Here is a 25,548-nt window from a genome sequence, read left to right as displayed (position 1 = left end):
TTGGGCAAAATGAGGGATGGTCATGCAACACTTCATTCAACTCGACCTAAAATGGGTTAGTTATAGACCTTTTAGCACACTGTCACCAAACCAAACGCCACAGTTGCACTGATAAAGTAGTCCTTGTTGGGGGACGCACCAGGATGCATTAGTGTTTATTCTACAAAAGATATGTGGTCAAATGTGTCCCAGACCACCTCAGCAAGTAGTTTGGGAGATCAGAGGTCTCCTTTATTAACATTGCATACACTCAAAATGAGTCCTGAAAGACACATACGCCACTTCTTGCAGAAAAATTGTGATCTACAAAGACAGACTTTATGGCCCATGCTTACAAACCTTTTGGAGATGGGAAAGTGACGATGTAGATAGTGAGGTGGAAGCCTTGATTTTAGAAATTGTCAAATGTTGTTTTGGCACACGCCATTGTTGGCTTTTGTCAGTACGTACATTTTTAGTATGGATCCTACCCACTGTTCTATAAATGAGACCCCTGATCACAATGCTTCTTGATGTCATTTAGACTTGTATTTAGTGCTGTCCACTTGTGACTAGATCATCCAAAATGTGTGTGTGTGTGTGTGTGTGTGTGTGTGTGTGTGTGTGTGTGTGTGTAAAAACAAGGACAACGACAACAATGGTTGTATTAATATTGCTTATTTAGACAAGTGCAATTGTCCTTCTGCATACTTTGTAGGTGGGAGTAGGTTATAGTACCCAGTGTCTGGTGTATTTATCTAAGAAGCTATAAATAAAAATCCGACAGGTGGCAGTAGTGTACCACTGGATGTTATTTTGGCACCAGAGAAGAAGAAACCGCCAAACGATATTTTTACGAGTAGTAACGAGTTCAGCCGAATGCCGGCGATGTTATGTCCGTGTAAAGAAAGCTAGCTACCGAGCTAATATCGAGTTCACCGCTTTGGTGCTATATTTGCCTTTCCATTATATTTACCAAACAGCTTAAGAGTGTAGCGGTACAAGTCTCACATCATGGTAAGTATGAGGTAAAAAAGACCTTTGCGATTTGGCGAAGTTAACTATTAGGCGACGTTAGGTTAACACTCAAACGACAGTAAGTTTACATCCCACAGGAGTATGTTGTGATCCAAGTTATATCGTTGTAATATAAGTCCTATAAATGCCAAATAGTAACGTTAAAACGTAAGATAATGTTAAATTAAAATCTGTCGTCACAACTTAGTGTTTATGTGGTACAGCAAAGTAAGCTAGCTGGTAAACGTTAACTATCGATAACTGACAATTAAGCTAGCTGATGCTAGCTAACTACTGTGCAAGCTAACTAAAGCACAGTAACGTATAGTCTGCGTGTAAATAAAGCAGTTGTTTGTTTATGAGTTTGCCTTTTACTGTGTGTTTTAGTTAGCTGACCAACTCCTTATATTTAAAACAGCGTCCGCAATTCAATACATTAAAGTCTCTTTCTGGATATTACAGTATATTGATGATACAGTTTGCTAGCAAACGTGAAATAATGGGCACTGGACATGTTAACAGTGTTAGCTATAAAATCAGCTACTCAGCTACAAATGCTATACACCATGTCTTGGTCCTTGCAGTGTAAAAAAATGTATATTTTTCATAAAAAAAGAGATCTAAAGGTTGAATTTGTTGTTTAGCAAAGGAAGAATGGTCTGTGTTAGAATAATGTACTTGTATGGCGGGGAAACCCAATGCAGTGACCAAGGTAGGAACAATTCCCAGTTACTGAGCAGGGAGACTGTATTACAGCAGAGTGTCTCACTGCTAAGCACATAAACTGTTTGTAAAAACAAAAGAATATTGTGTTATTAAATGCACATAAAGTCTTGGCTCTCCTTGATTAAATGTCCCTGCAGCTCAACAATCAGTCATCAGTCGTGGACGCACCTGCCTATAATTTCACCAGTTATAATATGGTTTGTGATGCATATTATGCTTTTCAGGACAGCGAAATGTCTGACGTTGACCCCGCACCAGGACCTGAGACCAGCAGTATGGAGGGGGAGAATGCACCACTGTACTGTATCTGCAGGAAACCAGACATCAACTGCTTCATGATGTAAGTACATTACACTGATGGTGATTTTTCAGTCATCATTGCCTGTGAATGCAACAATGCACATACATTATTAGCTACATTTGCTTCTCTCACTGACAGTGGCTGCGATAACTGTAATGAGTGGTTCCATGGCCACTGCATTAACATCACAGAGAAAATGGCGAAGGCAATCCGGGAATGGTATTGCATGAGATGCAGAGGTAATAAAAAAAAAAATTCTCTGTTATTACAGCATCTAAAAGTGCCATGCTTAACAGTAAAATATTTCACTAATCATCAAAATAAACAAGATAGTGTTGTGTTATTCTCCCTGTGACCAGATAAAAACCCCTCGCTGGAAATAAAGTATAGATCAAAGAAAAGCAGAGAGAAGGAAGTTGAGGTTGACAGAGGATCTGACAAACAGTACAGCACCCCGAGTACTCCTGACTATAAGAGCGAAAGACGGCGTGGATCTAAAGTAAGTTGTGCTTCTGACCTAAATGTTTAGGTTTGACTGCAATATCTGAGGAGCATTAAAATGTACGCACATAAATTAGATAATTGGATCTCCTAAATAACATCAACAATTTTTCACAGGAAGCAAAGGGAAACAATTACTGTATATGAATAAAAACTGATGGAAGTTATTATACATAAACCTGATTTCAGTGATTTAAAAGTAAAAGCCATTTGTTGTGTGGTGTAGTGATGCAGAACCTACTTGCAGTAAGTCACGTAAAGGTGACAAGTTAAAAGGCAAACTTAATTTTTATGGAATAATGTTATAATGTCACTTTTGTTTCCCATATTGCTCAGCAATTAATTTCACTGTCTTTTGTCCTCCTCAGTTTGCACATCAGTTTTAAACTCATTACCTGATTTTAAACCGAACATGATAGAAAATATCGCTTTATGTCAAGGCGATGCATACCCATTTATTAAGCATTAAGTGAATAGGAAGGATGTAAAACAATGCACATTTCTATCCAATGGAATTTATTGTCCACTGTTTAATTTTTTTCAGGTGAAGCGCTCAGTCCGAATGTGTGGGGAGTGTGAGCCCTGCAGAAGGACGGAGGACTGCGCACAGTGTGACTTCTGCAAGGACATGAAGAAGTTTGGAGGCCCCAACAAAATCAGACAGAAGTGCAGGTTCAGGCAATGTGAGGTTCGGGCCAGGGTAAGTCACTTTATGTCTGTTTTGTTTTCAAATAAAATTATGCCTCTGAAGTGTAGAGGAATACTTAATATTTAGTTTTTTCATCTTCGTTTAACTGACACTTCTTTTTGTCATTGAAAGGTCTTGGAAGTTGTCAGTTTAACTTGTCCATACAAGTTAAGCTCCTACTATGATCCTTTACTAGAATGTTACTCTGTAGTAGTAATAATAATGCAGTGTTTATCTTCATATAGCAAGGTACCAGTTCAAAAACATGAAATAGTTGTTAAATGAGAAACTTAAAAGATCCCTTTTCCCCAATCCTTAAAGTGAATAGCACCCCTTATCTCTGATGTGTTTGTGCTGTCATTGTGGCCACTTTGCAAATGTTCAACCTGTTGCTTGTTGTTTTTTTGTTTGTTTGTTTGGTTTTTTTTTAACAGAAAATGCTGCGCGTGAAGGATGAGGAATTGTCTTTGCAAGAAAGGAGGGATAATTCCTACCACAGGCGGAGACGATACTCAGAGGACTATGACAGTGAGGCGGAGCTGTATCAGCAGTACAAGGCAGCAGGGCTGAGCAACAGCTTGGTAGTAGAATATTTGAAACCATACTGTTGCGTATAAACTTGCTCATTTTTGATGCAGCTCAGTCATTTGATCGGGAACTGTATGTTGAGTCCTTTTTTTTCCCCCTCTCATCAAGACATGGAATAGTGATGAAGATGATGAGCCACCTTTCAGTCCTGTTATGCGTAAGAAAGCTGTGAAGGTGAAACACGTCAAGAGACGAGAAAAGAAGTTTGACAAGAAAGTAAGACTTGTTTCCTCACAGAATTTGTCATTGTTATTTGAAGTGCTGCCAGGTGTTAATGGTAGTACCATCTATAGTGACATCCGGTCTACTGCCCCTTCTTTTTTAACTATCCAGAAGGAGTCACGACGGCACAAACAGAAGCAGAAGCACAAAGACAGAACCAGATACAGTGAGAAGGGAGAGCTCAGAGATAGCACCGGTCTCCGTCAGTGTCTGGGGCCAAGCTGTGTGGAGGCAGCAAGAACCAACTCCAAATACTGCTCTGAGGACTGTGGCATGAAGTTAGCAGCCAAGTAAGAATTCTTGCTTCTCCCTTTCATTAGTGTACTTCTTTTAGGATAGATACTGTATTCTGGACACCTGCTTAGAACAAACAAAGCCAACATCTCTGTGGCTTTAAATGGAGGTTTAATTTATCTGCTGCTCATTGGAGTTTTCTTCCAAAACATCTTTAATTCGTACCACCTCTGTTTAGTAAATGATGATACTGTTGCTCAACTTAGTAAATGCTGGTTGAATGGTCTGATTTTCTAGGGTTGCATTAGCTTTTGTTGGAAACTTCTGCCCTGAACCAAATATCAATATTTATTCTTCTGCTCCACCCTTTTTCTCATCACTACCCTCGGTGTAGTGTCCCATGGAAAATGTTTGTTTCTGAGGTGTTATATCTCTTTGAAATGCATTGATCTGTGTGCATTTTGTTTTACAGTCGGATCTATGAGATCCTCCCTCAGCGTATCCAGCAGTGGCAACAGAGTCCCTGCATTGCTGAGGAGCATGGTAAGAAGCAGCTGGAGCGCATCCGTCGGGAACAGCAGAATGCCCGGCTGCGCCTCACAGATATGGAGCGACGCTTCCACGAACTTGAAGGCATCATCGCCAAGGCCAAGCAGCAGGCGGTTCAGCAGGATGAGGAGGTGAGCTGGCAGCAGCCCACGTGCTTGTTCTTTCTGCTGCAAAGCTTAGTCGGTTGTAACGGCTTCTTCATGACAGTTCCCTGTGGGCCTTGTCAAAGTCAGGGCCAGCTTTAAAAGTGTAATGTCAGACATTCTTTGCTTATTTGAGGTTGCTGAAAAAGAACAGAGGTAGCACTTTTCTGATAAATGCTTTGGCTCTGTGTGCAGGTGAATGAAGGGGACAGCGAGGACACGGACCTGCAGATTTTCTGTGTGTCTTGCAGTCATCCCGTCAATCCAAAAGTAGCACTGAGACATATGGAGAGATGTTACGCAAAGGTGATTACATTTGAATTCCTTTTGCTGCCTCTAAGCATCAAATATAAGCGCAAATAAAAACATATGGGCTACACTTAACGTTTCTTTCCCTAATGATTATCTTGACAGTATGAGAGCCAGACTTCCTTTGGTTCCATGTACCCTACAAGGATAGAAGGGTAAGAAAAGGAAATCCTTTCAAAGAGTATTGCAATTTCTGTTTGTTGCTTTGCTAACAGTTTTTTTTTATTTCCCACAGTGCTACCAGACTCTTCTGTGATGTTTACAATCCCCAAAGCAAAACATATTGTAAGAGGCTTCAGGTTTTGTGTCCAGAACATTCCAGAGATCCGAAGGTCAGTAAAAACACCTCAGCCACTTGTATCAATCACATGATTCACTAAAAACTGCTTACTTTCACTGTGTTTCTTTAGTAGTTCCACTTCCCCTCATTCACTTCCCTTCAGCCCTTGATATTAAGTAACAGCATACACTGCACCGAGGCCACTTGGAGAGCAGAGGGAAAGAGAGCAGGGGAGGAGTGGGGGCTTTAAATGGGACGCACCTGCCCTTGTACACTTTGAGCCCAAACTATCATGATCGACCGCTAGTTGTAGGTGTAGCGCGATACTGCTTTATACAAATCCTCAGAAAGACCTGCAAACTCATTTCAATTAAGTGAAGGCGTCTTCTGCAGGTAATTGCAATACGTCAGCAATTGGTAATTAGCTGTATCAATTTCTGATTGAGACATTTGAGATTGTGATCTGTATCATGGTTATCATAACTATAATTGCAATGTTTTTTTTTTTTTTTTTAAAGCATTGACAAATAATGTTAGGAATAATAATAAAATCACACACTGAACAGTACAGCTGTCAAAATAAATATTAACTGCAATTAGTTACATGACATATTCATTAAAATATCAATATGTGAATGAGATTTTCTTAAGAAACTACTTGCTAATAGGCTAATGAACCTATACACATGTATACAGATCTATAGGATATATTAGAAAAACTGAAGCTGAAAGCATGTCAGTGCATTTATTATTTTTTATTTATTTTCAAATTTATGAATCTTCCTGGTTGGGTAACCAGAGTTATATGCACATTACTGCCACCTATCCATGGGTGTATTTTCTTGCATCAAATGCATATCTGCAATGCATTGTGGGTGACATAAACCTCTGGATCGTTGTTTACTTGCTCCCTCGGCCCCCTAAGGGTCGATCTCACCAAGTTCACTTCAGTTTTTCAGACAAATGAAACAGCGCTTACGATGGCCGCGGGGATTCCCCCCTGAGGGGAAGTACATGAGGGCATGTTGCACGACTAATGAGCAGCCTTTGTCTAAAACTTGAAATGATAGTACTAACCTGCTAAACTCAAAGAAATGTTTGCGTGGAGATTTTTTTATTTGTTTTTCTCTTTATTTGGTGTCTAGATCCCAGTGGATGAGGTGTGTGGATGTCCTCTGGTGAAGAATGTATTTGAGCTGACGGGAGATTACTGCAGGGTCTCCAAAAGGAAATGCAACAAGCATTACAACTGGGAAAAGCTTAGGAGAGCAGAGGTGGACTTGGAGCGAGTGCGGGTGGTAAGTCAAACGCCCTGACTGATGTTTTGGAGAAAGAGAGAGAGAGAAAGAGAACACCTCTTCAAAGCAAATGCCTGTTAGCTAGACCCACAATGCAGTGATAATTATCTGACTATGATGATAAATAACTTCGGTCATTAATTATTCATTCTTCAGTAGTAACTTGTTTTTTTGTTTTGTTTTTGTTTTATCCACCCACAGTGGTACAAGTTGGACGAGCTCTTTGAACAGGAGCGTAATGTCAGGACTGCTATGACCAACAGAGCTGGTCTGCTGGCTCTGATGTTGCACCAAACTATTCAGCATGACCCCGTGACGACCGATCTCCGTAGCAACAAGGATAGGTAGTTGACATAGTCTGCACGTTTTCAGGTCTGTGGGTCACTGTACATAACGTGAGCTGTGAGTGTTACAGATTCAAATGATAACTACCGCTTGGATGAAAACGTATTTTCTAACTAGATAATTATTTTAAAATCTTGTATGATTGTTAACTGTGAGAGGTAAATGGATATATATATTTTTCCTGACTGTGATAGATGAATTACTGTTGTTTGAGAACAGCTGTTTTTGGTATGATCACTCTTAATAAACACCTTGAGCTTTCTTCAGATTAGGTGTGTGTTTGAGTGATGTATCTGTTATTTATTCCGTCGTTTCTGCTGGCCTTTCTGCACACAATGGGCATAGTTATTATGACTATTACAGCTTGGCTTGAAGTGCAGCTAACCATGAATGTGTACCTTATGTGAACTTTAAACTGACACAGAAGCCCATTTGTATTGGTCCATCCTTCACTGTCATGAAGAAAAGTACAGCAGAACAATCACTGCCATCTTCAAGGAGGAAAAATTGTTCCGTGAGTATAGTCGTGATAGAGTAATTGGATGTAACAGAGGAAACACTGAGCAATAATGCATCAAGAACAGTGAAGTAACACAGATATCGCAGCTTTGACAATGCCCCAGTCATTTTTGGGTTTCTGTGTTCAGCCTTTTATAACCACAAATACGTTTGTAGGAACCAAACACTGAGATCCAGAACTACAAAACTTTACTTATTAAGTAGAAAATGCCTTTTTTTGAAGTACAACACACATCTGGATCCAGAGCGCAGAATGACAACACTTCTCCCACCCTCACATTGTAAACCTCTTACTATATGCTCCTCTTAATGGGATGGGATGTTTCTGATTGGTCAATAATAATCAAAGCAAAGCTTTCTGATTGGTATAATTTAAAGACTGGATCATATGACATTTTCCCTCCCTGTTTTCTTGTGTATGATTATACATGCTGTCAGAATCAGCTTTATTTGACAGGTACATGTATGCATACCAGGAAGTTGACTCCGGTTTCTGTTGATCCTAATGTATGTGCACAGAAATAGACATACGGCTAGAACAAGCACAACAAAGGTGGACAAGGTAAAACTTATGTGCAGATTGGTTCACAGCACAACAATGGTGCAGGGTGCCGAGGGAGCTGGAGTAAATATGAGATGATTAATGTAACAGGTTGCTTCGTATTCATGAGGTAGGTGGATATGACAGTGAGTCAGTAAATACAGCATGCTTAGTTTTATATAGACAGCAATGATATATATATTATAAAATTATTCAAACTAATACAGTGTACAAGTAGCTTTGTGTTGACTCATGATAGACTTCAGGAGACACTGCAAGGATGTCTGTCTTCTAAAGAGAGAAGAAGTAGAGATCTTTACAAAGAGTCATAAACACAGCCCAGAGAATAATTGTTATTTCCATGCACTCACTGGAAGACAGCTTAAGAGCATGCTGCTTCTGCAGAGCTAGCAGCAGTCTTAGGGATGCAACTTACCCTTGTCACCATTTCTTCTCTGATGCCATCTGGGAGGCTCTGCAGGGTGTTAAAGACCTGCACTTTTAGACTCAAAAAGGACCAACATCCAGAATAGTGTTTTCCATACAAATGAAGACACGAGCAATAACTGAAGATGATAATCAAATAATCCATCCAATATATAAGGTGCAATAGCATGTGGCAGACTGTCTGATATGACACTTCTTTTTTATTAATTCTTCTTTAACTTTCTTTTCTGTTATTAATATTTATCTGTATGGCAGATGTGTGTGGGTGTGAGCATGTGTGCGTGTGTTAAATCTTTATATACCGTTTTAGGAACTGCATCGCAAATTTTTGTTGTGCAAGGTGCAATGATAATACAGGTATTCTCATTTACTACAGGGTTATTCCACAGGGATTGTTTCTGGCACTATGTGACCGATGTTAACAGTTCATCATAGCGTTGGCCTGTGAAAAGAAACTGCTTGTGTCTGTAATTTAACACAATTTCCTTCAACAGCCTGTTATATAAACGACTGATATGTTGGTAATGTTACATTCAACTTTAAAGTGCAATCCTTCTGTTTACATGTTGTCAAATCCCTTTCATACATTGTGGTCATTACAGTGGACAGCTATTTAAAAGCCATTTTCTTGTATATGCATTGGTTTTGATGCTATAGTTGCATTTAAGTCACCAGAGTGGACCCTTGTGCGTCATGCCATACACTGCCACCCACTGGCCAGGTGTTGTCAGTGCAACACAAAGCTCTCAAAACCAAAATGGCCGCCGGAAAGCAAGAAATGTTGTGTAGCTCAAGAATATCCTGCCAATCCTTCTATAATAGGAGACACTGGTGAATAAAAAAAATCTGTCATTATCAAGTAACATCTAAGGAATAATACTGTTGCTAAATTTTCCAAGTATTAATTTTATGCTGCAAGGAAACTGCAATTAATCATTTGTCCACTAAAATGGCTATATTTCAACTACAATATCATTACTGCAACTTTGTTGTTTTTGAAAATACCTTATTATCAGTGATTTTCTGACCTGTAAGTCAATTGATTTATGTTATTAGAATGCAATGTAAAGTTTTTGTAACAGAAACAATATTTTGACAATACTTTTGTTATTGTTGCAGAAAATGTTTATTGAGGATTAGGTACAGGATGCCTTTTGCACAGGCATAGAACAGTATATGAACATGTTAAAATATGTGAACACACTAGTTAACAGCATTAAAAATAAATTTTTGTATGGTTTCACGCGATATATATCATTTTTGAATCTGGTTCACATTTCTTCAGTTGAAAACTTAAACACATGCTGTCCAACTGAGTGGACATGTGAAAAACTCTTTAAAAAAATGCATGTTTAAAAAACTTCATAATTTACTTTTTCATGCCTAAAGAGGAATAAAACAGTCAAGAAAAAAAAAATCTTGACTGAGGTCACTATAATGCATGCATGAAAGGGATATCTTATTTATTGCTTGAATGGCAATAATATATATTATTTCATACAAACGTGTGTTTGTACTGTTGCACATCTTTTTCAAGAGAAAAGTATTAATGTAAGATAACCTATTTCTATCAAAACAAAACAGACAAAAACAAAGTTTTCATTTTTAACAAGCACTGTTGCCTTTAAGTGTTCCTCCTAAATTCCCGCTCCTTAGACTAAAAGCTGCTTATTTTGGTCAGGGAGTGCGTTTGATTTGGACTAAAACAAGAAGCATACAATATTGTTTACATGAAGGGTCAGGCTATACGATATCACACATTCATTTTAATGGTAGATAATGGCTTCCAAACTGTGCGTCCTGTAAAATCACGCATTGTTAAATCCACCGTCAAGACAACCCCAGGATTATCCACCACAGACAACACATAAGTCCCAGCCGTCGAGTGCGCTCTCATTTCTTTCTAATCAGCCGTGAAGGCAACACAGCTAAATGACAAAAGATGAAGCGTGCTGTTGAAGAGGATGAAGACGGGATGAGAGAAGTCACTCCCGTCCGGCTGCTGCTGGGGCGAGCCTCGTTTTGGCGTGATATCCGCTATTTATCAGTTTACTTGTCCCCTCTAACCTGTTTGCATTAAATTGTTAATGTTTCGATTACTGTTTGAAATTAGTAAATAAAGAATTAAATTCAGTTTGCCTCATTGAGTGGGTGTATAACTTAAATACTAAAAAGGGCCTGACCGCTGGTGTTCGCAATAACGTTTAGTGATTATCAGTCACAGGTATAAAAGGGTAAATTTCGGATTATTGTGATAAAATCCCTACTTGTGAGTCACAGAGAAACTGATACTGGGTTAATATATTATGGTTATGGGTGGCTAATTGTTGTGTGATCCTGGTGTAGGTGGGGCGAGGTGGATTTGCATCTTTGCTGTCTAGCCTTCTTTGGTCCTACAACCGTTTCCGTTTGTGCTAACCGCTAAGCTAGCTACGTTAGCTCTACCTTATACAGTGAAGTGCTACCTGTGGTGACTAGATTGCCAAGGATCTGGGGAATATTACCTCAAAGGTGTGTGTGTTTTGTTGGCCCAATCTGACCGCAAACATTTGTAAAGTGGTAGCGATAGACGGCTCTCACTCAGAGGAACATTTTGGGCACAGAAACCACGGTGGATCCATGTAGCTAGCGGCAGCTAACGTTAACGTTACTCCCGCTTTCAGTTTCAGTGTTGCTACTCCAGCTGTTGGTGTTAACGGTACGTGGTGTGTCGCTTAACTAACCTCATGTGTTAGGAAATAAAAGCCAATAACAGAGCACTTTCAGTAGTAACAGCACCTTTAGCAGTGGAGGCTAGCTTGTGTCGCTAACGTTTTGTTGGCTGGAAAACACTTGCTGCAACCCAGTGCTAGCTGGTTCACCATGGCTACATGGAAGCTATATATTGTTAGCCATATTTCTGAAAGCTAGATTGGGGCACGATTTACAATCCGTCTTTTTTAGGTTGCAATGCATACACATTGGCATGCTGTGCTAAGTATACATAACTTCAAATGCCTGCTCATTGAGTCGTTGCCTTTGAGTTCAAGACAGATGTCTGAGCAGCTCGTTGTATGAGGCTAACATTACCTTACAGTAACGAAACCATCGAGCTAGCTTAACGTTGCATACAGTACTGGACATACAGCGTGTGTACACTTTCTAAACAGCATCGTCTTCTTACAGGTTCTGTCACAAAAACTGCAGCTGCCAACCATACTGACTGTTCATTTGCCTGCCCAAACCTCGGTGGCCAAGGTCAAGTGGCTACATCCACGGCCAGTGTGGAAATACACCCTTTTAAATGGAATGCAAGTTCAGCTCTAGAGGATATCTTATTTGTTTCCAGGAAAACAGTTTGAACGCTTTGTAGCCTAAACTGGTGCATCAATGAACGAGGAACCACTTGAGACCCCGGTCCCTGGCAGTGAGCCTGTGGAAAAGGATGTGGGACAAAGCACAGAAGACAGGAGAGAAGAGAAGAACAGCAGGGAAGCAGAAAACACCTCTGAGGCACCACCAGCACAGGAGCCTGTGGCACCTGTAGAAAGTCTCGAAACACAGGAAGACCTCGGCTCAGATCCTGTAAAGGAAACTCCAGAAGAAGCAAAGGAGGAGGAGGAGAAGGAAACTCCAGGAGAAGCAAAGGAGGAGGAGAAGGATGCTGCAGGAGAAGCAAAGGAGGAAGCTAAGGAAGATCCAGGAGAGGCAAAGGAATCCCCAGGAGAAGCAAAGGAGGACGCAAAGGAAACTTCAGCAGAAGTAAAGGAGGAGGCTAAGGCCACTGGTGGTGAACCTCCTGTTGACTGGTTTGAGCCGCTGGAGGAGGATGATGATGATGCCACTAGCACTGGTAGGAATGATGGAGAGGAAGAAAGCCTGGCAGGAGAAAGTGAAAGGAGTGAGAGCGTGGCTGGCAGCGAGCGGAAAAAGATTTACCAGTAGGTTGATTAATGATTTTCTCCAATTTGTGGTAACAATAGTGCAGTATGCTGTCATAAGGTGCTGGTTGTCTGCAGAGCCCTTATATCTTAGTCAGTAGTCTGATAATGAATTGATAATGAACTGTATAACTTTAAGGTCAGGTTTAGATTTTCATGTCCACATGCAAGCAAAGCGTTTTGGTGAAAGGGAATGGCTGCAAAATGATGTACATAGGCAAGGGGGTTAAAGTTTATTTCTGCTTGGTGGGAATTGGGTATAATTGTATGTGTCTTAGAGGTTAAATACTGGTGTTCAGAGAAACTATCAATGGGTAGTTTAAAAATAAATTAGCGACCACCTAAGGCAATCCTATGTCAAATTATTGAAACTAAATAGCTCAATGACGCAACATAGCTTAGCATATTAACATCTTGTTGCATGGCTTTACATGCAGTCTGTTTTTCCCATGTGGTATAAAGATTTCTAACATGTATACTTCCCACTTTCTCTTTTAAATTCAGGCTTCAGTTTCCCCGCCGTAAGCGAACACATCCTGATGAAGGATGGGATGACTGGCCAGTACTGGGAGAGGGCTGGAAACGCAAAGAAGTTGTTCGGCGCTCAGGTTCAAGCATAGGACAGAAGGATGTATATTACATGAGGTAAATATTGCCTAGTAGAAATGCAAAAAATCCCAATGTGCAGTTGTTTTTTAATTCAGGGGGCAGAACACACTTATTATGTATTTACTTTGTGGTCAGTAATATTAATGGTAGTGCTGAGATTTTACTACTTTTTTAAACTACCTTCTGCCACTCCTTTTACTCAGTGTTTAGTGTCAGGTCATGGCAGTGTGACAAAAAAATTCAAAATATTAACTGTTCATAGCAACCACTAAGAATGAATTGATAATAATAATACATTTCAGAGCCTAGACTGAGCCCAAATTCTAAATATTTGCTTCTTCTTTTTCCTTTTATATGATTGAAGGTTGAATATTAGATTAGATTAGATAAAACTTTATTATCCACCGTAGTTGAAATTTGTCTTCAGCCAAATAGGGAAAAACATTTTTTTTTTTAGATATATATATATATATTTTAGTTTTCAATGGGTTAGATGCTATAATTTATTCAGTGTCACCTTGGGATTGAGGAACTTGTGATGGATGTTAATTAATTTATTTATTTTACATTTTATAAACTAACCAATTGATTCATCCAACAAAAACAAAAAAATAATAATCTGCAACCTCACATCTAGATTTCCTAGATGTCCTTTCCTAAGTCCTACATACTCCTCCTTTAAATAAAAAAATTATATTTTCTAACTTTAATTGAAGCAGAGGCATGGGATTGGATGAGAACAGGATGATATTGTTTTAAGTGGTTGCCCTCCAGCTCTCAGCAGCTGTAAATGTGTTTTTTATTTTGTCTTTGCAGTCCCCAGGGTGATCGATTGAGAAGCCGAGTAGAACTGGCTGGGGTGCTGGAGGGAGTACTTGACTTGTCAAACTTTGAATACAAGTCAGGAAAATTCTACGAAGGCGAAGCGCCACCAGTTAGAGTCCGACACAGAGCAAAGGTATTGGCCTCTTTTATCACATAAAACTTACAACATTAAGATGTGTGCGTGTGTGTGTGTGTGTGTGTGTGTGTGTTACGATTAGTTTTCCTCTCTGTCCAATCAATTAGAAAAAGGTCCGGGAGCGTTCTTCCTCAGAGTCCAGCTGGATGGAGAGAGGAGAGGGGGCCGACACTCCAGACTCCCACCACCGGCTCACCCCCAATCAGGGGCCCAAAAATCTCCAATACAACCAGTCAAGTTTCTCCTCGCACAGTAAAATAGGAACTCAGAATGCATTTTCTCGCAGAGAGGATCCATCAACTGAAGATAGAATTAAACTTCCCGCTCCCTCATCATCCAGACTGTTAATGCTCCCTTCCATAAATGGAGAAGTTAGGACAGAGGAAAACACACTGTGAGTCCATTATTACTTCTGTTCATATGTTAATCACTTAAAGGGTCTATGTGTGACAGTCAGAGCGTTAATGTAGCTGCAAACTGGTATCTGCTATGTAAAAATATAGTGGCGTAATGGCATCCTGAATAGAGAATGAAGTCAAGCTACCTGTGTTGGGGGCTGACTTTTTTTTTGGGGAAACCTAAGGGTCATGGGATTCCTGTGGCATTCCCGCGGGATGGGAGTCAAGTCACTATTCATCACGTGACTGGGACTGGACGGGGGGTGGGGAAGAGTCAGTGAGCAGGAGCGAGGGGAATCAAAATAACAACATTGAGGTAGCAATGCCAAGAAAATCAGCAGCTACCCGTTCGGTTCAGCCGCGTGTAAGAAATGCAGTCCTGTAAGTATTAGCACGCGTGTCGTTTTGTGAAGCACGTGAAGTCAGATGGATCGTTTGAGACAATTTTGTCGCGATCGCGATGCTAATTTCCGTTAGCGCGTTAATGGAATTCCTTTTATGTATTAGCATCGAGCTAACGAACTTAAAGCGCTAGTTAGTTGGCACATGGTTGTAGCAGGTAGAGTCAAAATCAACAAGTAGCTTCTCCCCTACAGATAATCTGCCTCGGTGCTTGGTGCATACAATAAACATATTAATAGCAAATATAACTAAAGGCAAAGTACTGCAACAGTCAAGAACATACATATGGGATAGGAAAATTACAATGAAAATATGAAAAAGAATTTATTAAAATATTACTGTAGCCTATGTAACACATTGCTGTTTCAGCTGTTTTGTTATCAGTTATTTCAAGTAGGGCTGCCCCCAACTAAAAATGTTCCTAGTCGACCAATAGTTGTAATTTAGGGCGGTTAATCGATATTAGTGTAATTATTAAGTTATATATTTTGGGCGGGGCAACACAATGGTTTGAGTTCAAGGTGTGAGACAGAATAGTATCAGTAACAATGTTAACGCTGTGCTACATTACAGAGAAATACACAACCGTACTAACGAACCTTCATTAATGTAAGCCTATATTTTATCTACAAGTGCACGTCACACACTGAGCAAGCCGCCTGTTAATGACGCTGTCAGCAAAGCAGTGATGATTGTGCTAAGTGGCTAATGGGCATGTAGCTAGTGACATGTTTCAGATGATACATCATGTTTGTAGTTGATGAATGAAGATGAGTTTACATATCACCTCGGGTTCGTCCTTCACCTTCTCAAAATGATTCCACACTTTGGATTTCCTGCCCGACATGTTATTAACTAACCTGTGTAATAAATGCAGGTCCCAGCCCTGGAAATTAGGGGCTGTACACATGCCATGTCTTTAACCACCAGGAAAATGCGAGGTTAGGTGCCGGGTGCTACTCTTGTGCCTTTTCTGTGCCAGCTTTCAAGAGCGTGCCAGCAGGTTTTGTCCGAGGTTGCTAAGTAATCTTAATAAGGATGTTATCATAGCCTGTCTACCTGAAATCCTGAGTGCGGAGCTGATCTTCTTCAAGACGCTGTGTATGTAAGTGTGTAGGCCTCTCATCAGAGGGACAGATGTAAAGCTCTGGGTAGCCCTGCACTAAAATGATCAGCTTTTCCGTATTTATTACAGACTGAATATTCACAGAAATTCCTAATAGAGTTTCATGTTGGGTTTTTTTTGTTTGTTTTTTTTTCTGCGACTAAGCGACCAATAAAATCTCGCTGTCTTATGACCTTTCTGGTCGACTTACGTCTGGTGACTGTTAGGGGGCAGCTCTAATTTCAGCATAATGCTATACTGCATAATTAATAGCATATGTATAGATTTATATAAAAATATGCAGTTCTCATATGACGAAATGCAATTTTCATTAATTTGGAATGGGACAGAATTATTTTTTTATGCTGTCACAGGATTGGGACATGACAGGATTTCTTATGTGGAAATTCCTGTATCACCCTCTACTTTGTGTGTGTTGTAATATGAGCTTCTCTGTGGTTTGTTGTGGTAAGCTAGTCTGGCTGCACGTGATATATGCAGATTGGCTGAGCATCATCATGTTTCCCCACAGGGTCTGTGCCAGATGTGGTGTTTCCTTCACAGGCACATGGTACGACAAACAAAGAAAGAAGCCTTTCTGTCCCAACTGTTGGGGTATGTCAGTATTTGAGTCTGCGTTAGAAATTGAAAATAAATAAATACCTGAAATACCTGAGGTGGGGTACTCATCCTACATTGTTTTTCTTTTTAATTTCAGTGGCCTCAAAGTCAAAAGAGCATCCGATGGTTCGTTTCAGAAAGGTAAATTACCGTCTGTAAACACAGCTGCATTTCAGCCACCTGAACTAGCTAAAACTTTAGCATATGGTCCAATGGGAACTTTAACAGTAGTTAAACCATGGATACAGAATTCACATATGTAAATGTTTTGTTTATATGAGAAAGTTGCATTGTTGAACCTGACTGGACATGTAATCACTTTTGACAGTGTGAAAGTTGACAAATTTCTTTGATTTTCCAGAATCAGGAAACTGAATGAAAATGTTAAAAAGGAAAAAACCCGTGTTTTTTTTTTTATCTTTGTTAATGTCAACTGTAGTGGATTCCTTGTGGACAGTGTGTGGGATGCAACAACACAATGAATTGTGGGCAGTGTGCAAACTGTAAGCATGGACTGCAGAGCCCAGAGTCCCGGAAACGCATTTGCCGAAAACGTAAATGTATATGTCCCATTCGCAAGGTAAGCTGCTGGGTACAGATTTATTTTGATGCTCTTTGTTTGTTTATGTTACTTTTGCATTCATGCCTTTTTTCTGTCGTTCCATCAGGGACCTGGAAGTGGAGGCTTCCTGCCGCAGAGGCCTTATGACATTCCTGAAACATTTGATGACAGCATGAGTTTCCAGGTAATAAAAACTTGTATAATCCTCTGAAATGTGCTTTTCCACTGTGCTTACTGTAGGGTCAAAGATAATATTATTTTTTTCTATGTGATTACAGTCAGGGTCAGACTTTAGTTATGTCAAATGTTCAGATGGTTATTTCAAGCTCTAACAACACTTTTATTTTACAGAGTGAAATTACAGACTCGCAGGTAATTTCTTTGTAATTTGAGAACAAATTCTCAATATCAGCACACAATACTCAATATTATTGCAATTCCTTTTCCCTACTCTAACTGATTTATGTTTTATTCACACAGCACCCAAGTCTCAAAAGCAGTGACACAGAGAACTTCTCAGTCAACGTGGACCTTGATGATGAAGATGACATGTCAACGGACGATGATGATGATGTGAGATTTTTAAATTTTTTTTTTTTAAACCCACTGTCATACAGACGTGATTGTCTAAAGTGACACAAAATAAACCAAAAAGAGAACCACAGCTGTGGTCAGCTTCATTCATATCAGTTAGTGTGTGTACTCCAGGAGTAACAACTTGTCCTGGTGGTAAAACAGCTATCACAACAACTTCTCAAACCACATCTGCAGTATTTTAGCTGCAGTTTATACAGTTTTAGTTGGAACAATAACCCATATTTACCATTCACAGCAGTGGCAAACATTGTTTTGTTTGTTCTTGACAATGTTTAAAGATGAATGTTAAGTTTTATGCAGGGTTGTTAGTAGTACACTCACTAAGCCATCCAAATGTAGAGCACATTGTAAAAGAATTTTCAGAAAGGCCTCTTCTCCATTACAGGGCCATGTTAGGTTCAAAAACATATGTAGATTTGCCTGAAATCTGACAGAACTGTCAATTTGTTACACTCCAGCGAATTTGAACTCAGTGGAGTGTGTGAATTCGAAGACCCTGGCAAGATTTAGTTCTGTGTCTATGTAAATATTCTTGCAAGAATATGGCTGTATGTGTTTACAACCAGAGGCAACCAATGTTTACACTGTGGCTCAGCAAAGTTAAAAAGCACTGCAATGAATATTCGCTTTGTTCTCATATCATCCTCGCAATCTTTGTGACTAATTTGGCAACGGTTTGACAACAGTATTGTGGTGCATGTGCTGTTCAAGGCCAATCCTGAAACAGCGTGAGCGCTGAAGCGTTTGCAACCGGTGTTTGTAAACAAATGCGTGGCGCATGTGCATAGCACTGGGGAGCAAAAGCATCACTCTCCTCACACAAAATACAATGCTAAAGAAGTGGGTAGTCATGAAGAGCTTACATCCTGCACAGTTCAATAAAAGTAAACCAATAAATAAAAGAGGGACTGACCCACACTCTAACAAAACTACACATAGTTACCTGTGGGCAAAACACATGCAGCGCTAACGGCACTACTATTTCAACTGTGTTGGTAATGTTATACAAGAAGATACAGGTGGGTAACAGCTGTGAAAGGAAAGAACTAACATGAATTATTTTCAATTTGAAGAAAACTATCACTTTTGTGTACGTTACTTACATTTTTCAGCTGACATTACTTACCTGAAATGAATCGTTTGATCCCAGTTTTCAGTTCCATCTTTGCACAGCTGTAACCCACCAATATCTCATTTCATGATGATGTTCCGGAGAAAAAAAATTCTACTGCCCTTTCTCATCTATTTGTACACCCCAGCACCACACAAGAGTGCACCATGGTTAGAGTGCTCATCTTTTATTTCCTTGTGGTACCGACCAGGTTAAAAAAAAATACGGTAGTTGGCGCTGCCTGTTTTTAGCCCAGCAGTCCCCATCTGGTTTAAAGCTAGCTAACTATTTGACAGCAACTCGACGGTGTAACGTTTCCCTGCATCTTCCATGTAAAGTGACACATACAAAGAGTCATAAGTTTCACACAACAAACGAGGAGGTGGTAATATTGTACCTATAAACAGAGGCAACATTGTACAGCAGTCCATCTCTGTTTCCACTGTCAGTGTAGAAGTAAATGTAAAAAATGTCTCTCTCTTCTTATATACTTGTCTACAGTGGCATAAGAAGCGGAAGCGGCGATCCTGTGGAGAGTGTAAAGCCTGTCTCTGCAGGAAAGACTGCGGCACATGTGATTTCTGCATAGACAAACCCAAGTTCGGAGGCAGCAACAAGAAGAGGCAAAAGTGTCGTCTTCGTCAGTGTCAGAGACAGGCAATGGTAACACCACACCAATTCCTCATGAATTAGTTCTTTACTCCAGGTAATGATTTAATCATAGATTTTAAATATGTCTTTGCGCAATCTGGCAGAGACACTTGCTGCCTTTCCAGATGGGACAAGGTGACTATGGGCCTGATAGCTCGTTGCTGCCGGGTAGGCCTAGACCTCACTACACGTACAGTCGAAAGTCAGGTTTAAAGAGAAACAAAGGACAACAATCTGGCTTTGACTTCTCCGACAATGAAGATGATGACAGTAATTTAGCAATGGTGAGTTTGTTTTTGAACATAGTAGCATTTTCCCTGCAGGTAAGTTAAGGAAGAATTTGTTTTTTCTTCATACGTTGCTTATGTGTCATTGTTGCAGCTGAACTGGCCCCCTGAGCCTGCCAGCAGTAGCAAACACACCTATGAACTGAATGTGAGAAACCCATCAACTATGCAGGTTTGGAATTAGATTTGCACCTACATGTTTTTTGTCAGCCAAGGCTCATCTCACTAAACAGATTGCCAACTTTTTGTCTTTCAGCAGTTGAATCATTTTGATTTTGGACAGCAGAATGGACTGCCTGAAAGAAATCTGCACAACACCAACCACAACAACTCTGAAATGGTAAGTTTTTTGTTCTTTCAGGCCACTCTCTTGGTAGTAGTGTTTCTGTGTTTCAAGTTTAGGAGCCTTTTGCTTAAAATATCCCACAGCTCTTTTGTAGATAGTTGCACTTATTTGTGGCTAATGTACATATTTTTGCTGCCAGATAGTACAGTTTTGGCTTTAGTACCTCTACCCTGGAAATTTAAAAAAAATTCTCTGGAATGTAAAAAACTATCGACATATGCAAGGCAGGGGAAGTGGAGGTGCTGGTGTAAGACACACACAATCACTCCTTCATGCTTCATGCAATGGAGGGAGAGGGGCTGGTAGGTGATGAAAGCTGCCACCTAATACGTCACCTGCAACCAGATGAGCCAATAGCAAAATTCAATTGCAGTAGCCAGGTTTCAACCAGTAGAGGGCAGTTTCTCTACATATTCAAAACACAGTCTGTAGAATTTGGACCTGAATCTATCAATAACTCCACTAATACCCATATACATTGGTTTTCAGCTGGAAAAGGTAATTTTGGGGATTGGTTACTCTGTAATAGCACTAAACCTGACTGATCATGTATCATCATGGCCTCCTGTTTTCCCTTTCCTTCACGAAACGCTCTTGGCAACTTGTTCACTTCCTTATGTATCTGTTGCCGTGCTGTTCTTTGGCCTGTGACTCAGTGTGATGAATCCAGGCCTGGTTCCAACTCCGTTTGACCAGGTTTTTTTTAACCAGTCCATGGTAATTGCAGTCTTTACTGTTATGTTCTATAAAGGGTAATGAATCTTTTGGCTGTGGGTGTGCTTGTGTTGATTTTTGTTGTCTTGTCTTAAGTTGGGATGGTCCCTCTCCCCCTGTCCTCTGCTCTTTAATTTGGAGGGCATTTTGCCTGTAATGGACTGTTTGACAGTGTATGTAGAGACAGGAGGCATGAGGAGAGGAAAGACAGAGGGGTATAACATAGTCAAAGTCAAACTGGGGATGTTACAATTATATGGTACTTTACTACTTGGCAGCAGGCCACACCCAAAAGTAAATTTGATCTTCTTATAAACGATGCATATCACTACTAAGCAGTTTGTTCTCTCTCCTTGTCAGCTGCCTCTTCTTGGCTGTCCTTCAATTTGTCGTTGTGGTCACATATTACTGTGGCTTCTGTTTTTTCTCACTTATTTTTAGCCTTATCTATGTAGACAAGTAGAAAAGCGACATGGTTACACTGGGTGAATCAGATGTAAATACTCTGCAGTGTAGATGTTTTATGCATAACTATATACACATTTCCCCTAAGTTTACCTTGCCATATTTGGATTTTTTAAATAAACTTCTTGGTCTACACTAGATTTAAAATAATGTAGTGCACATGCTCTGAATTTATCTGATCCACCGTCATCTGTATGTCGGTTAAGTGATGCTTGCCACATGCCCCACTGCTTCTTGCAAATACAAGGCTGTATTTTTTATGATGATTAGTGTAGTTTGCAGGCAGAGGGCTCCTGGTTCTATTGCAAACACTGACGGTGCACAAATGTTGCTTTTAGTATTTGTGTCATGTACAATCTCTTGAGTGCTAATAAGGCAGAAATATAAAGACAGTTTGGTGAGGTTCAATTGAGCAAAGAAACAAAATCATTTGGTCTTAAATACAACTTTGTCAAATCCTAAACCTAATTTTTGAAATCATTTCTGAGACAAGATAAAAAATGTCTCCTTGTTGTCACAGATTTGCAAACTTCCGTTAGACTTATATTACTTGGTCACCCTTCTCAATCCAGGACCAGCTAAACAGATGGGATGCAGAGAAATCACTCTCAGGCAGAGATGCTCAGAGACATGTTGAAGAAGATGACGAGGAAGACGAAGAAGAAGAAGTAGAAGATGAGGAAGAAGAAGAGTTGCCCATGGTAAGTGTCCTGCTAAGTTGTCTGAATAGTCACAGATAATGAAAACCCGTTTGAATATTTAATTCCCCTCTGCTGCTCCCTGCAGATCACACAGATCTTCAGTTTGGCTGATAACCCATCTGGGAGTGGTGTGGACATTGAAGACCAGCTCATGAAACTCCTACACTCTTTGCGCTCCTCTGTAATGCCAATCCTATGGTATGCCATCATGGTGGAGGGCCCACAGCTACAGCTCATCCAGTGCTCTAAACAGTCCAGCCTGACCGACACCATGGTGCTGATCGACCCAGGCTTCTGCTATCAGGTCACCGTCCAAAAGCAGCCGCTGCTCCCCACCCACCCGCTGTACGACAAGTACCCAGCACGCTTAACCTCTGTGTCTGAAGTGGTCAGTTTGCTTTTGGGCCTGGAGAAGTACGTTGTGTGCCAGGGACTGCCCCCCAAAGAGCCATTATCGAGTAAAGACCCAATCATACTGGAGCGGGCGTCGACATGTGATTTCTTGGTTAAGAGGAAGGTGAGCATCTGTTCTAACTGCAGCGCACTGCAAGGACTTTAACTTGAGCAGAAGCAGAAGATCTGTGACCACAGTGGAGAGACCACCTGTTCTCTGGTGCAACTTTGTGCTACTTTCTTCTTTATGTTTCTGTTCTTCTTTTGGTGATAATATAAATGACAGTTTTACAGATTTACCTCCAGACTGTGATGATACGATTTGATTATTTGAAGAATCACCAAAGGCATTCCAGGAGCTGTGACATTATACTCCAGGCGTTTCTTCTCAGATGTCTTCTGTTATGTTTGTTTAGGGCTTCTCTTCATGACTGTTATGTCAGATACTGGGTGTGTGTGTGTGATGGATAGAGCTGAAATCATGAGCCCACTGTGTGGTTAGTGTTCTGTTGGTTGATTCACACTCTTACTTGAGGAATCTATAACCCTCCCCCTCTCACCACTTTTAAGTGATTGTGTAACCCAAATTTAGTCTGTCTTGGCCCAAAAATGAAGCTGAATTTATTAGCATGTAACCCTCTTGTATTGTCACCAGCAACATTGGACACTGTCAACACTGTTGCCATGTGTGCCAATGGAGTTAACCAGCAGCCTGAAGTGTTTTGGACTAAGTTATGTTTGCATCGTCTCTACCTCTTTCATTTTATAGCAAATTGTACATTTATGTGGACTTTTGCTTTTTGTAATTGAATCTCAGTGGATGTACAAGATAAAAACACCAAAAGGTGGAAACCAAGTCTCTACAAATTGACCACAATAATGCAGATATAAAACACAATGAGTGACTATTCACCTCATTTATTACAATGCACAAAATCATTAGAGGGGACCACAATTCATTTTAAAACTCCCACAATACATTTTCCTCATTCATCATCATTTTTGGGCTGCAGCAGATGCCTTTCCACTCAATACACATCAGCTGGTTTTGATTGGCAGATTCAACAGCTGACAAATGGTAAAATTTAACAGTACTGAGATCGGAGTACATACGCTTCCTCTAGCAAATGCTTTGTAGAATTTGCTTTCTGAAACGATATCCTCAAATGAAACCTGTGGTGAATCCAAAACTCATCTCACAGACGAGTACATTTTGTAATTATTAGGATGATAGAAGTGTCTTAAATGTCTTTAAAACATGTCCTCCCATTTCTGTTATTGACTGGTATGATTATTGGTATTTGATATTGTATTTTAAACCTTTTGATGGATTAAATTTAAATTGTATAATTACATTTTCTCCCGTCCCCCTTTCCATTGGGATATTTATGAAGTAATTCAGTTACTTTGAAAATGTTAGTTTATGCATTCTTGGCATATATCAGATTTATTTTTATTTTCTTGGTTTCCTCAAGTAACTGTGCAGATTTTGAAATGTTTGGGATCAGTTGGTTTCTTTTAAAATCTATTGTTATTTAGTCTTTGAATTAAAACCTATTTAGAGAATTGAAACAAACATTTTGCTGTCTTTGTCTTTCTGAAGGCAGTGTGCAAATAAACTTTTAATGCTGACTGGCTTTTAATGAAATTTATCAAATATATCTAATGGACGTCTCACATCTGTAACACGTATTAGTAGTGTCACCTGACTTGGAAACAGTGAAAGCCCAGGATTTTATAAACATAAATGAACACAGCTGCTGCTTCATACCCAGTTATTTAATCTGTTATGATATATGGTGTGATGGAGCTGCGGTAATGTGAGCCAGATAATGTTTCAGTGACTGTCAGAGTGGCCTACTTGTTGATTGAGTTATTGGTTTTATTATTAAGGATTGTTTCAGTGTCAACAGTAAAGCCCAAGCTGTATTTTATATTGCTTTGGAGACTTCGATCTGTGGTCCATCAATGTCTGTGCGTTTGAAATGAAGCATCTCTGATGCCCCATGAAACTACTTAAGCTGATTTACACCAGCTTGTTATGCAGCATAAACACTTAATATGCATCACTGTTATTCTAAAACAGTGGTTCTCAAACTGTGGGACAGGACTCCCTGGGGGGAATAGAGCTGCTGCAGGTGGGACGTGGATGACAAGGGGATAAAATATGGAGTGAAACAAATGTGAATGAATGTGATTTATGTAGGGAAAATAAAGGTTTGTTGATGCTATCATCAGTATCTTCAAATTCAACATGGATCCCTTTCTCTTAGCTGCTTACCCAATTACTGGTAATGATTAATTTAAAGAATTTTAATTGTGGGATGGGTGACTTTTGGCGTCTGAGGGCAGGCATGGCAGAAAAAAATTGAGAAGCACTGTTCTAAAAAAAAAAAGGAAAGTCTCCATTTCAACCTCCCCAACAATTATTATTATAATTATCATAGTGTGTTGTGTGTAACAGCTGTAAGAATATGTTCTCAGTTGTTTTTTAAATATATGCATTTAATATTCTTTAATTGTAATGACAACCCACAGTCATCAGTTTTTCTGTAAATGTGCCTGTGATAACAGCTATCTAATTTTCACAATTTTGGAGTCAAAGTCTTTGATTTAATATAGAAATATTACTTATTTTGTAAACATATTTGTATTGGATACAAAGGTTCTTCATCTACGCTGTAAAAAAAATAAAATTATATATATATATATATATATATATATATATATATATATATATATATATATATATAGAAGAGAGGGAAGTTTAGAAAAAATAATTTTAATCTCTATTAGAAATTTCATTTTATTCTGTATGTTTTATTAATATTCCATTTTATGCTCTCTCTCTCTCTCTCTCTCTCTCTATATATATATATATATATAATTTGTTTTTTAATTTATTTATTTAATTTTATGGTCTTTTCGCAGAAAATGACACATTTGTACATTTGTAAAATGCGCTACACACATCAATTCAGGGTAGTTCTTTTTTTTTTTTTTTTTTTTTTTTTTTAC

The 25,548-nt window shown here is 39.5% G+C and overlaps 2 protein-coding genes across 4 annotated transcripts; both read left to right on the top strand.

Moving 5' to 3' along the window:
* Positions 1-844: 844 nt before the first annotated feature.
* Positions 845-7,446, top strand: cxxc1b (CXXC finger protein 1b). Its single transcript, XM_049588042.1, has 14 exons — positions 845-996; positions 1,947-2,062; positions 2,162-2,262; positions 2,383-2,522; positions 3,069-3,224; positions 3,647-3,793; positions 3,909-4,016; positions 4,134-4,312; positions 4,729-4,936; positions 5,144-5,254; positions 5,363-5,412; positions 5,493-5,589; positions 6,683-6,835; positions 7,037-7,446. Exons 1-14 carry the CDS (start codon positions 994-996, stop codon positions 7,181-7,183), a joined length of 1,716 nt encoding a protein of 571 aa, XP_049443999.1. The 5' UTR covers positions 845-993; the 3' UTR covers positions 7,184-7,446.
* A 3,640-nt stretch (positions 7,447-11,086) lies between these two features.
* mbd1b (methyl-CpG binding domain protein 1b) lies at positions 11,087-24,162 on the top strand. Of its 3 annotated transcripts, none has more exons than XM_049582501.1 (17): positions 11,087-11,198; positions 11,853-12,607; positions 13,112-13,252; positions 14,033-14,174; positions 14,285-14,571; positions 16,615-16,697; positions 16,801-16,844; positions 17,143-17,283; positions 17,372-17,449; positions 17,617-17,637; positions 17,746-17,838; positions 19,475-19,636; positions 19,729-19,908; positions 20,006-20,083; positions 20,168-20,251; positions 22,009-22,137; positions 22,223-24,162. In XM_049582501.1, exons 2-17 carry the CDS (start codon positions 12,057-12,059, stop codon positions 22,694-22,696), a joined length of 2,688 nt encoding a protein of 895 aa, XP_049438458.1. In that variant the 5' UTR covers positions 11,087-11,198; positions 11,853-12,056; the 3' UTR covers positions 22,697-24,162. The 3 variants fall into 3 exon arrangements, with proteins under 3 accessions (XP_049438458.1, XP_049438465.1, XP_049438457.1); XM_049582508.1 differs by having other exon boundaries at positions 11,087-11,385; positions 20,171-20,251; XM_049582500.1 differs by having other exon boundaries at positions 11,087-11,385.
* Positions 24,163-25,548: the final 1,386 nt, after the last annotated feature.

The sequence above is a fragment of the Epinephelus fuscoguttatus genome, linkage group LG1 (genome assembly GCF_011397635.1).
Source record: "Epinephelus fuscoguttatus linkage group LG1, E.fuscoguttatus.final_Chr_v1".
Taxonomy (NCBI): Eukaryota; Metazoa; Chordata; class Actinopteri; order Perciformes; family Serranidae; genus Epinephelus; species Epinephelus fuscoguttatus.
The sequence above is the reverse complement of the archived record's forward strand: the minus strand, read 5'-3'. Positions and strand labels throughout refer to the sequence as shown.

Bases quoted from the DNA above. Each gene is read 5' to 3' on its own strand.
- cxxc1b (XM_049588042.1), top strand. The intron at 5,413-5,492 runs GTAAGAAAAGGA...TATTTCCCACAG, and splicing joins TACCCTACAAGGATAGAAGG to TGCTACCAGACTCTTCTGTG. The intron at 6,836-7,036 runs GTAAGTCAAACG...ATCCACCCACAG, and splicing joins ACTTGGAGCGAGTGCGGGTG to TGGTACAAGTTGGACGAGCT.
- mbd1b (XM_049582501.1), top strand. From the start codon at position 12,057: ATGAACGAGGAACCACTTGAGACCCCGGTCCCTGGCAGTGAGCCTGTG. The intron at 20,084-20,167 runs GTTTGGAATTAG...TTTGTCTTTCAG, and splicing joins GAAACCCATCAACTATGCAG to CAGTTGAATCATTTTGATTT. The intron at 22,138-22,222 runs GTAAGTGTCCTG...TGCTCCCTGCAG, and splicing joins AAGAAGAAGAGTTGCCCATG to ATCACACAGATCTTCAGTTT.